We start from the raw sequence: 13,745 nt of genomic DNA on the forward strand, positions 1-13,745 counted from the left end.
GCCAAAGTGACTAGTAGGAGTGACTGTGTTACACGCCACTGTTGAAATCCACCCGCATTTGGCGGGTTGGTGGGTGTTTATGTCAAGCCCTGTGCACAACAGCGTTGTAGTCCTCGAGTCCAGACAAGACCGGACTCTGACTCAATTCTGAGGCAAGACCACATTTTCAGAAGCATTTGGACTCAAGACTCGAAAAAGCTGGTCTTGACTATTCATAGAATATATGGTCTTGGACTCAGACTTGAGAGCGAGTCCGGCTTGTCCTTGTACATCACTAATGCACAAATCCACCTTCCTTCATGCACCCACTTTGGTTTCATGTTAAACATTTTGCTCTCCGTCATTACCACCTGCAGTCGCACTTGATGGCCCATGCCCCTAATATGAACAGCAGCGTGACCCTCTCGAGAAAGAGACAATTTAAACTTGATTACTCTGATGTGCCTCATGAGGTGAGGATGGAGCAATGTCTTGGGTTGTTCGCCGTGGCTCCCAAGAGTAATGCGCATTTCATATTGAGCGGCGGCCATATAGCAGAGCAGGGTAATATAAAACCACTTACTCTCAGGCTCACAAAACAAAAGGACACGGACCTTTCCAGTCTTGTGTGTTTGGCACCTCCATTAAGATAATAACACTATTACAAGAGATTGAAAGCCTCTGAAGGGCTCTTACTTTCTCTCTTGGTCTTTAGCCATGAGAGTGACACACATACACACAAACACATGCTTATAACGGCTATGCGCATGATTGTTCAGGATGTACTGATTAGAATGAATTGAATTAATGTAAATTTCCATAGTTTATGGCAAAGTGCTTATCTGCTCTGAAATAGCTCGAGTTTGTCCTTGATAGTGAATAGTTTTGAAAAAAGAAAAAGGTAATACATATATAATTATTTAGCATTATCTAATCTACATTGTATTCAGAACTATGCTGTACAATATGTCCAAGCATAGCTAAGAAAATGTTCATTGTATTGGGTGCTTACAGTATGATTTCTTAAAATACTACCTCTCTGTAGACATCTCAGACTTTAAATGAGAACCTATTGCTCATACTGATCAGACCAACAAGGTTTGTGTATGTGAGGTTCACTGCATGTAAAATGTTCAAAATCAGACTGTAGTAAATAAAGAAAACAAGTAGCTGATTAAGCATGAATACTAAACAATAGGCATCTGGATGGTAGTAAGTGAGATTACAGGTAAACATAATAGCTGTAAAAAATATTATGTATGTCAATGCTGTTATACATTATGTAAGCGTCTGTATGCAGCAGTGTGTTAATCTTCTCTTTATTTGTCCCGAGGTGATCCAAGAGCTCTTTGCATTGAATTATGGCCGTTTGAACTGGCAGATTTCACTGACTCCTCCACCCGAGTGATTGTTATCTAAGGAAAGTGAGGTCTGTTATATTTTATGGCTCCTCTCTGAGCGTGTGGAGATTTATGGCATTAAAATCCGCAGTGTAAGGTGATATTTGTCATTGGCAAAAAAATACAGTAAAATTGGGAGGCCGGTTTAATGGTGTAGCCCAGTAAAGGATGTTATCATCAGACCTGGGGGATAGTGGGTGGTTATGTGAAATGTGTGGCTAATGTACAATTTAGAATCAGCTTTTGATGATTTTTCTACCATCAGTTGGTTTATTTAAACCTTATATTGGCTGACCAGAGAATTAATGTCTAAGACCTTCTGGCATGCATTGTAATCAATTACCCTAATTATGGGAAACTATGGAGAACAAGACTATTGAAGAAGTTTTGATGAGTTACAGAAATTCAGAGCATTGTTATTCGTTCATGCTTTGGCAGAAAAATGTGCCATTTGGCTGCAAATCTTGTTTAAAACAGAAAGCAGTCAGTTATATGTAAAGATAGAAAATTATAAAAGCTTTTCATAACCTCAATGTGGAAGTTAGACTCAAGGTTATGTCATTTTTTAAATGATTTGTGTGCTTGCTGTTTATTCATCATCTAAGCCCCGGCCCCTCTCTCAAGGTTAAGGTGGAAAAGGTCATGCGAAGCAATCCAGTTCTTCTATTGTTAGAAGCGATGATTTACAATCAATCTCATCTTGTGTATTTAATCGACTTGCGTGTTCTCTTGAGCTTTCATTTTTGTGGAGTAATCATATCACTTCTGTTTTCTCACCTTTTAATCACATCGAGTTCAGGTAATTCTCAACCTTAGTGGCTCACACTGTCTCACTAATTTTTTTAATGATTCGCTAACTAAACCTGACTTTTATAACTGTTATTGTATATCTGACAATAGAAATGCATTTTGCATATGCTAACTGTGAATAAATGTTAAGTAAGTTTAGAACAGAATATATAATATAATATAATATAATATAATATAATATAATATAATATAATATAATATAATATAATATAATATAATATAATATAATATAATATAATATAATATAATATAATATAATATAATATAATATAATGTCACAGAACAGGCGGTGTACATAACACGATGAAGACGGTTTAAGTTCAAATAGACTCTTTACTTGATAATTCACAGGATACAATGAAGAAGGCAGGAACAGGTACACCACGTGCAACATAGAGACCGAACCAAGAAACAGAACTGAACTTAAGTACATGTGTTAATGAGGGAGATAATGAGTGCACAGCTGAAAATAATGAATAACCAAGAAAACAAACGACTAATTCAGGCAGGAGGTGGATAATGTAATAAAATATAATTGATTGCAAGTAACTGTTAAAATATCTTATGAAAATGTTCACAAAGTTAAGTTCAATAAAATGAAACTGAGGAGAGCTTAATCCACAGTGGACCTGTGGGAAACGGTTCAGTTTTTAGTATTTCCAGATCTTATTTCAACAGCGAGAGACTATTTAAAAGTAATTTCATGAACTCCAGTGAATATTTTACCTTCTTACCATTTCAAATGAACTTGATTGGTATCTTTTAATATTGCGAGAAATCCTCCAGGCTTGTTAGAGGGTCTCAAAAATACATTTTCAAATTCATTTATTCTCCTTTAAAAATGAACTCTTTTTTCCCCTCTCTGCCTTTGTCTCTCTCGCTCTCCCTCCCTCTCCCTCTAATTTATTGGCACAGACTGAAAAAAAAGTAAGCTGGGCCCACTAACAAGAAAGACCTTGATGCTTATTAGGATATTTTTGAGTCATTTTGAAACATTATCCAATTTAATTAACACCCCACAGAACATCTTTGATCTCTTAATGGGGAAAATAGGCACTGACTATGATGAATGTTTGCTAGGTGATGTCAATGAATCCTTATTAGGGGCTGAATGTGTCTTTCCAATGTGCTCGATGTTGAATTCATCAGAAGGAAGAGCACAGGTTCAGTAGCGATACTGCACAGTCAGACGGATGATAGAACTAGCAGGGGAACAGCTTGAGACCAATCACACCACTGTAGGGAAAACTGAGATAGATAATAGTCTGTAAAGTTAGGAGCAACTTGCTGCCCACATCGCCAATTTATCTTGAGGTTAGGCCAATGTATGTGTCGTGGAGGAATGGATAGGGTGGACTGAGAGAGAAGAGGTATACGACAAGATGTGTGACAACAGAAAGAAAGAGCAAACAGCTGTTTGTGACATCACCACCCTCAGAGAGTTGCAGTGACACGAAGTCTTGTATATTTGTGCTCGCTCGAGTTTTTTGTTCACCCCAAAAATGTTGCCATTGTTTATTCCCCCTCATGCCATTACAAATGACTTTCTCATTTACCAGTGGTGATCTGTCAATGGAGGCAAAGGAGGCTGAGTAAATCATTTTAATTTTTTATGTATTACATTCTTAATATTAATATTTATTAGAATTTTTTTTTCTTTCATATGTGGTAGCCCAGATGAGTTAATTTCTAATCAATGTGTGAATTTTATATTGAACAACGGGTTGTTGAAAGGAATGAGAGGATATGTTCCTCTACACATTAATTATCAAGATTATTTCAAGATATCAGGGGGATAATTACCATATATATATATATATATATATATGTATATACACACACACTGTATATGGGACATTGACGAATAAGGTTTTAAAAAGTGTATAAAAACAATGGAGATATAATTCATTTTGAGTGTTAACAATGATATTATGTGGTATTAATGATCAGTTAACAATGCTTTTGTCATTTTTCACAAGATGGACAAAATTTGCCACTAAAAAAGTCATTTGGTTAAAACAAAATTTCTCTTTTACCGAATGACACTTTTGGTTATACCGAATGACGATGCTAGCTAGCAAAAACACAATCAAACATTTTATATTTAGTACAAGTTTTTAAAATATTACAACATTTTCCATGATTTACAGCGGTTGTACCGAATTAACTGATGTTTCGGGACATTCGTATGAGCAAGTGAAAACAAGTAAACATTTTTCAAATAACTAAGAGAGAGTTTGGCTGCGCTTACACCGGCACAAAAAATCTGATCTTTTGCTCACATCTGACACAGATCAGAATTAGTTGCACACGTATAAACAGAAAAATCCACACGAGATCCGATTTTCTCGCATCCGATCTGAGCCACTTCCAAATGTGGTTTTAAATCCGATACATATTCGATCTGTGGACATGCGACCTGCGTCTAAACACGCATATCCAATTCCCATTTGAATTACAAGCCACCACCAGGCGAGGGCGACACATTTGCTTACTAAAAGGTAGCTTTAATGTTGTATTATGAAGCAGACGTGCTTGTATGCACTCGCACTAAAAATTCGCAGCTTTATTATTGTAACGGAGGGGACTCACAGGCAGGGATCCAAATGCAGCGTTTATTAGAAGTAAGAGTGGTCGTACAGGCAGGGTCAAAACAGGAACAAACAGGAGCAGTGAGGAACACGCAGAGTCGTAGTCAAGGGACAGGCAAAGATCAGGACAGGCAGCAACGGGTCAAAAACAAGAAACAGGCAGGAACGATAACAAGCAGGCAGACAGGATAGAAACGCTCAGAAATGATACAATGGTAATCAAGACCTCGCGGTGAGGTGGTGTGAGTGAAAGTCCTTTATAGTCCTGTTAATGTACTGCAGCTGGGTGTGGTGATTAGTGATAGTGATTGGTGGAGAGGATTATGGGTAATGTAGTCCGGGAACTGACAGGAACAGACGGTGATCATAACATAACGCCCCCCTCCCGGAAGGCGCGTCCTCGCGGCGTAAAAGGAACAGCTAGGGAGGGGGGGTGGGTGCATTGGGGACCTGCATGCAGAAAGGAACAGGGTCCCCAATGCAGGTCCAGGAACTCGGGCAGCCACGGAGGGTCAGGTGCCACGGGCAGCCACGGCGGGTCAGGAGCCACGGGCAGCCACAGAGGGTCAGGTGGCTTGAGCAGCCACGGCAGGTCAGGTGCCACGGGAGGCCACGGCAGGTCAGGTGCCACGGGAGGCCACGGCAGGTCAGGTGGCTCGGGCGGCCACGGCGGGTCAGGTGCCACGGGAGGCCACGGCAGGTCAGGTGGGTCAGGTGGCTCGGGCGGCCACGGCGGGTCAGGTGCCACAGGAAGCCACGGCAGGTCAAATGGCTTGGGTAGCCACGGCAGGTCAGGAGCCACAGGCAGCCCTAGCAGTTCAGAGGCCGCTGATGACCGCGGCCGTGCAGGGTCCCCACCCACAAGCTCCCCACCCGTAGGTATACTGCCCCCCCCCAAAAAGTTCTTGGGGATTTCAACGGGGACCGTGGCGGGTTTGTGGGCAAGGAGATCGGGCGGCGCCGGCAGGGCAAGGCGTTTGGGCGGCGCCAGCAAGGCAAGAAGCACAGGTGGTGCCGGCAGGGCAAGGAGCACAGGTGGCGCCGGCAGGGCAAGGAGCACAGGTGGCGCAGGCAGGGCAAGGAGCACAGGTGGCGCAGGCAGGGCAAAGAGCACAGGTGGCGCCGGCAGAGCGAGGAGCTTGGGTGTAAGAAGGGGAAGAATAGAAGGAGCCTTCCTCTTCCTCCTCCTCCTCCTCTTCCGAGGATGAGGCGATGGTTCACCGGTTGGAGCGTGTTCAGGAGCAGACTCACTGGCTGAAGCGGGTTCTGGAGCGGACTCAATGGCTGGAACGCCCCCCACATCCTTGAGCACTGCAGGGGCGGCCATCTTGCCCGTGGGCACTGGCAAAGCAGCCATCTTGTCCAGCGCGTCCAGGGCGCTTGAGAGCGTTGCAACCGGCGAACTTGAGAGCGTTGCAACCGGCGAACTTGAGAGCGTTGCAACCGGCGAACTTGAGAGCGTTGCAACCGGCGAACTTGAGAGCGTTGCAACCGGCGAACTTGAAAGCGTTGCAACCGGCGAACTTGAGAGCGTTGAAACAGACGAACTTGAGAGCGTTGAAACAGACGAACTTGAGTGCGAAGCGGCCGCCGGGCTTGAGAGCGAAGCGGTCGCCGGGCTTGAGAGCGAAGTGGTCGCCGGGCTTGAGTGCGAAGCGGCCAGTTGATGCCTTGGAATGCCAGCCGCTCGCGCTGAAATCAGCGGTGGGTCAACCACACTGGAACGTAATCCTTGCCGTTTTCTGACTGATCTAGAGACGTGACGTGGCTCTGGGCGATCAGCGGCGACGTGACATTGCTCTGGGTGATCAGCGAAGGCGTGACGTTGCTCTGGGCGATCAGCGGCGACGTGACATTGCTCTGGGCGATCAGCGGCGACGTGACATTGCTCTGGGCGATCAGCGAAGGCGTGACGTTGCTCTGGGCGATCAGCGGAGACGTGACTTGACTCTGGGTGATCAGCGAAGACAGGACGTGGTTCTAGGGGATCAGTGAAGACGTGATGTGATGTTGTCGTGACCGCCATTTTGTGAGTGTTCTTTGATGCAGCGGCCATTAAATGATTCACTGCGGTGTCGTATTTCCCCTCGACACCCACAGTAAAACGTGAACCAACGGTAAGCAGGGCAAAGTCCAAGAACTCCACGAACGACCCTCGGGGACCATTGGTGAGTAAATAGTCCTTAAGTGGTTCGTTTAATCCATAAGTGAAAAAGTCAATGAGGGCACAGTCAGGTAGATCAGATAGGTGGGCAATATCCAGAAACTTCTGAATATGTGCCTCCAGGGTACAGTTACCTTGACGAAGGCTGACCAGACATATTGCTGGGTCCATGCTGAAGGCTGGACACACTCGTATAAGCTGCTGGATCGTAGATGGCGAGGTCTTCTGTAACGGAGGGGACTCACAGGCAGGGATCCAAATGCAGCGTTTATTAGAAGTAAGAGTGGTCGTACAGGCAGGGTCAAAACAGGAACAAACAGGAGCAGTGAGGAACACGCAGAGTCGTAGTCAAGGGACAGGCAAAGATCAGGACAGGCAGCAACGGGTCAAAAACAAGAAACAGGCAGGAACGATAACAAGCAGGCAGACAGGATAGAAACGCTCAGAAATGATACAATGGTAATCAAGACCTCGCGGTGAGGTGGTGTGAGTGAAAGTCCTTTATAGTCCTGTTAATGTACTGCAGCTGGGTGTGGTGATTAGTGATAGTGATTGGTGGAGAGGATTATGGGTAATGTAGTCCGGGAACTGACAGGAACAGACGGTGATCATAACAATTATTGAGGTGGGAAATTTATATGTCTAACGTTATCTATTTTTCAAGAAAGAAATTGCGCACTCACACATACATTCAGCAGCTGAATTTCAAACTTTGCCCGGTTAATTTAAAAGAGAGCTAGCTACTCTCTCTCTCTCTTGTGCACGTGCTCTCTCTCCCTCGCTCGAATTCATTAAAAAAAAAAAAAAAAAAAAAGGAATTCTAAAACTAATAACTGTAGATAAAATATCAAACGCAAATTACCTTTATTTTCTGGTCTATATCCGTTGAGTAAGATTTTGCGCTGCAATACAACCATGACACTGACAGCTGTTAACTTATCCATTCTGACAGGTAGCCTAATCATAGCCACTCGACATGAAATATATAAATAATTTTAATAGCACGGCCATTCAAAACTCGAGGGTCTACTATGTGCATGTAAAACTATCAATGACCAGTCGCATCTAAAGTGAATGTAAACACACTGGCCAAAAAATCAGATATGGTCAAAAGATCGGATTTATGCATTAAGACTTGCAGTGTAAATGCAGACTTAGTTACTTTGCTTCAGGACCATGTGGTCCTTTGCAGGTGTCTGAATGATGTCACATCCTGTCACATGATATTGTCCGCATGACTTGATCCAAAATGGTCCCTTTATATTGGTTACTCCGAATGACATCAATGAAATTCATTTTTCCGGACATTCTTTCTCATAGCAAAACAACGACTTCTACACTTAATTGTAATACCATTTTGCTCTATATTGATATATGAGGTTATAAAATCATGCTAGAATAAAAAATATATACATTTATTACATTTTAAGATATTTTAATCTGAAATGAAATGGCTTTATTGGCCGAATTACCTTTTTTGATGACATTTCAAAATCTACTACCTTACATACCTGGGATGTCATATCTTTGTTTTTTTATTATTATTAAGGCTTTTGGACCAAAAAAACCCATCATGTCATTGACTCATATACAATATATATATATATATATATATATATATTAGGGCTGGGCAAGTTAACGCGTTTTTATCGCGTTAACGCATTAATTAATTAACGCCGACAATTAGTTTATCACGCGTTAACGTACTTTTTATTTTGAAAGTCCGTTGCTCACTGCGTTTGAATACACATAGATAGACTAGAACCGAATACAACACAAACCATGGGTCACAGGAGGGGTGGGATGTTTATCAGTAGGCTACTGGCTGCTTGGGATGAGCGTCATCACACGTCTCAACCAATGAAAGCATTTGTTGTGTGCCTAAGAGAGCTACAGCGCGAAAAAAAAATATCTGGTGCGGACAGAAAAATGGAAAAAGGTACCCACTGCTTATCACTCAATAAAAGAATCACATTGCTAAGTGTTTTTGAACGTTTTGGTTTCGTTTGGTTTAATAATTAACATTACCTTTGCGAGTCTGACTCTCACTGCGCTCGTGAATTAGCAGAACTTGACGGGGACATTCAAATGCTTAACAAATGCTTCATGTGACCAACAATTCTGTACATGTTTATTAAAGCATACTGTGTGGATATACACAAATGAGCCCAAAATATGAATGCAACACGTTTATATCTTAAACGGTTTCCTCTCATGTCATCTCAAGAAAACGCTTAATGCACTTAGACTGATATTAAAGATACCAAATTCTATTTACAAATAAAGCACATGCAGAAAAACGGATGACACCAAAATATAAACTTTCAGTATCACTTAAAATGTAACCATTTTATAAATTTTCTTCATAACGGTTTTATAAAGGTAGCTTAGTGTGGTTGTCATTTGTTGAAATAAATATAAAAATACAGTGTGTTCGTGTCCGTCTGTCCGCTGAATTTGACCCATAATCTCTGATTCTCCTCACCTATGATCATGGAAAAGGGGAATTACAATGACAACAGTTGTAGGCCTACTCAATATGCTCGTTTAAGCATCATTTAAACGTTTCCAACAAATAAATGAATCGACTTTTCTCAGTGTGTTAATTACATAGATTTATTTTGATATTCATACGATGATATTCATACGATGGCTGAAGCAGCAGTGAGCGCCCAGCGTGCGACACGGTAAACAGATCAACACTGTAAACGAAATCCTACAAAACTTCAGTGAAAAAATAAATAAAATGATCATGCGATGTGATAAAATAGCTTCTATTCCATGCAAACGATACCATTAAAAATGTTAACGTTCCACTTAATGGGAGAAACAAAACAAAAGGTAAGCAAGAATCCGTATTAATTTCAGTACGAGGGCGACACTGTCAAAATGGCGGCTCCGCTCCGGCATGCAACGAGGTGTGACGTCGGTTCGTATTCTCTATTGCACTTTTGTTCATACAGCAGTACTTTGAAAGAATAAAATTACGCAATACACTACTTTTGATTTCATTATAGAATTTTGCGCATGCTGCGATTAATCGCGATTAATCGCAGAAAAATCATGCGATTAACCGCGATTAAAATATTTAATCGTTGCCCAGCACTAATATATATATATATATATATATATATATATATATATATATATATATATATATATACATATCATATGATGTCATATGGACTACTTTTATGGTATTTGTTGTTTTTTGGAGCATGACAGAAATGGTTGCTAGAGATGTAATGGTCAAATAACAGCATATGTGTTTGGAATGGCATGAGGGTGAGGAAATAATGGGAGAATTTAAAACATTTGCTTTGTTTTATAATAAATGACCCTGGTGCATCAGTAGCATGATAAGTTCTTAACATTTTTTTGGCCCCTGAAATGATTGATGACATGACACAATATATCAAATCATTGCTGATGGCATTTTACAGTTTTTTTTTATTTGCTTTGCTACTATCAGAAGTAAAGTGTATATTTTCACAACTCTTAGTACAAAAATCCAAACTGATCACTATTGTAACACATCTAGTCCTTCTTTCAAAACTTGATCTCATGCTTTCGTTCTAGTTGTACAAATTTTCATTCTACATAATCACTGTTTCAAAACTCAAGATCATTGTGATAAGTAATAAGAACATTTGGTTTAATCACAGAAACACAACAGTATGATCTTCTTTCAGTTTAGTACTTTTAACAATCAGTTCATTCAGTAGAAAACAATGAAAGATACATGTTTCAAATCACCCTTGTTGCTGAAATATTTACACATGATAAAGTATGACACAGTCATGAGGCTTTGTGTAGAACAGAATTTGCTGCCAATACAGTAAATGATCTCCCTGTACCATATGACTGAATCTGTACTGTAGTTGACCTTTATAAGGGTGAGTTATAGTAACGTGGCAGTCTCTACCATGTTGGTTATCATCTAAGATCAATTGCTTATAATGTAAAAAGAATTCATTAAATTTGGTTATCCATATCAGAAACTGCACATAAGTTCTACAGAAACTATGCCTATAGAATAAATATTTATATAAATCTATAGGTGTACCAAATTACTAATTAATCAACCATTAAGTTCAGTTGGTTTAAATAATAGACAAATGTATTAAAATGAAGGAAAAGAGATGCAAATGATAAGTTTGATAGTAATAGCATTATGAAAGGCAGTTACTGTGAATGAAACATTTATATAGATAAAACACTTATTTTGTTTAGTGAAAAGCATACTTTGTGATTTTGTGTATTTTACTAACACAATTGAAAATATGCTGAAATGTTTGAAAAAAGTGCACTTTTGATGATCTGTTGTGATATTAGTACTAAGAGTTTTGAAAATTTACCAATTGCTTGTGAAAATTGCACCAAAGCAATAAAAAAAAAAAAAAAAAAAACTGTATGTTTAATCTTAGTTTACTGTTGACTATCTTGTATCAGTGTTGGGAGTGCTGGTGTTGTGACTGCATAACTGCCTTGAAGCCGCATGCAGCACCAGCAATTGATCCTTCAGAGAATGTGGCTTTGTGTTACTCAAATTACACTTCAGCTCTCTATTGATCGGAATGCTGGCTGCAGCCTTCGCTTCGCGTAGTGTTGTTATTAAGCTAATTTATCCTTGGAATCACTGAGTAGAAAGTTGAATTAAGTGTGCCGTACAGTTAAATTACCTTTCTTGTACTCAATAGCATATCCATAAATATTTAGCCACAGAAGCCCTCTGCAGGTCTACATCTGCTGTGTTGCCAACTGTTCATTATGTAGAAATAAAGCACATCAGACACATGCATCAAAGCCCTCGTTGACACCTGGCTGTTCTCACGAGCTCTCTGGGTCATTAGAAGACAAGCTTCTCTCTCCTCAGGCTGCTGCTCCTCTGCTTTCCTTTTATTTATGACATCACGTGAACTCATAAAGTCCATCCTAATTACACTTCACTCTTAAGATTAATGGGCAATCTCAGCCACATGCATCTGCCAAGCTTACCTTTTTCCCACCCGACTGATGGATGTTTCTGTGGCTCCTCGAGATTCCCTTTTGCCACTGGACGCTAGTTTATTAGTCAAAGAATTGGAAAGGACGCAAACACCCTCATTCGGCCTGCACGACACGGCTGGACCTACTTGAAAACAATTTCTTGGCTGAAGTCGAAATGATTCGTCTCACCTTTTTGTCCCAAATTAATTTCCTTTCACTCGGTTCTGCCACGATGATCATTGTCTGTTCCCATGTCTGTTAAAAGTAGTAGTTGCCTTTCTTTTAACTCTGCATTCAGTGAACATTTCTCATGTCTTTCATGCCATTGCTAATGTAGGATCATTATTTTAAAGAGATATTTCAATGGCCTTCACCTTAAAGGTTATGTCTCAAGGGGATTGTTAAACCGTGAGTTCCATCTTTCAATCTTACAGGGCTCTTTTAGCACTAATGGTGACCTGAACTGATAATTACTTAATGAAAGTCTTTAATGTTCTCCTGAAGTAACCTCTCGGCCCATGTATTGCTATTAAGAGCTCTTCTTTCCTCCCTTCACTTCCAAACCTTGGTTGATGCTTTGATGTTGCAGCTTATTGATATAAATCTTTGTTGTTGCTCTCAGTTCTGCTCCAAGCTAATACAACTTTTTTGCCCTCATGTTTTATCCTTGTCTGTAAAATCACTGAATTGTGACCTAACGAATAGAGACCATGAATAATAAATAAAAGACAATAAAAAACACATTTACAACGCTGTTCACTACTCTTGAGCGAGGAAGAAAATGTTAGATGTTTATCATGTTTATCATGACATTTTTTATTTTATTTTTTAAAATCTCAATGGCAGTTATCGGCTGATGCAGGACGACCCTGAAGTCAGTGGCATGCAGGTGTGTTCTGAAATGAGGAGGCAAATTACTCACATTTCTTTTTTACTTAAAAAAAAAAAAAAAAAATACAATTCTATTTTGTATTTTTACAATAACAGTGTTATCAATGTTCTATTCATTAAAGGTGCCATCAAATTGAAAAATGAATTTACCTCAGCATAGTTGAATAACAAGTGTTCAGAACATGGGAATGACATACAGTGAGTCTCAAACTCCATTGTTTCCTCCTTCTTATATAAATCTCATTTGTTTAAAAGACCTCTGAAGAACAGGCAAATCTCAACATGACACCAACTGTTACGTAACAGACGGGGTGTACGCCCCCAATATTTGCATATGCCAGCCCATGATCGAGGCATTACACAAGGGCAGCCAGTATTAACGTCTGGATGTGCACAGCTGAATCATCAGACTAGGTAAGCAAGCAAGGACAATAGCGAAAAATGGCAGATGGAGCAATAATAACTGACATGATCCATGATAACATGATATTTTTAGTGATATTTGTAAATTGTCTTTCTAAATGTTTCGTTAGCATGTTGCTAATGTACTGTTAAATGTGGTTAAAGTTACCATCGTTTCTTACTGTATTCACGGAGACAAGAGCCGTCGCTATTTTCATTATTAAACACTTGCAGTCTGTATAATTCATAAACACAACTTCATTCTTTATAAATCTCTCCAACAGTGTAGCATTAGCCGTTAGCCACGGAGCACAGCCTCAAACTCATTCAGAATCAAATGTAAACATCCAAATAAATACCATATTTACTCTATTAGACATGCTGCCTGACGAACACTTTGTAAAGATCCATTTTGAGGGTTATATTAGCTGTGTGAACTTTGTTTATGCAATGAGAGAGTCGAGAGCTCGGGAGGGGGCGGAGAGCGCGAGCAATTAAAGGGGCAGCAGCCCTGAATCA

The 13,745-nt window shown here is 40.2% G+C and overlaps 1 protein-coding gene across 2 annotated transcripts in view; it reads left to right on the forward strand.

Annotated features, from left to right (window-relative positions):
- Positions 1 to 13,745, forward strand: part of galntl6 (polypeptide N-acetylgalactosaminyltransferase like 6) — a 253,863-nt gene that overhangs the window by 4,232 nt on the left and 235,886 nt on the right. Inside the window, exon 2 of one of the 2 annotated variants that reach the window (XM_067404465.1) lies at positions 5,781 to 5,851. The exons of the other annotated variant lie outside the window; for it this stretch is intronic. Within the exon in view, the coding sequence (XP_067260566.1) occupies positions 5,781 to 5,851 (71 nt within the window). The remainder of the gene's footprint in view (positions 1 to 5,780; positions 5,852 to 13,745) is intronic. 2 annotated transcript variants of the gene reach the window in all.

This window comes from Chanodichthys erythropterus, chromosome 12 (assembly GCF_024489055.1).
Source record: "Chanodichthys erythropterus isolate Z2021 chromosome 12, ASM2448905v1, whole genome shotgun sequence".
NCBI lineage: Eukaryota > Metazoa > Chordata > Actinopteri > Cypriniformes > Xenocyprididae > Chanodichthys > Chanodichthys erythropterus.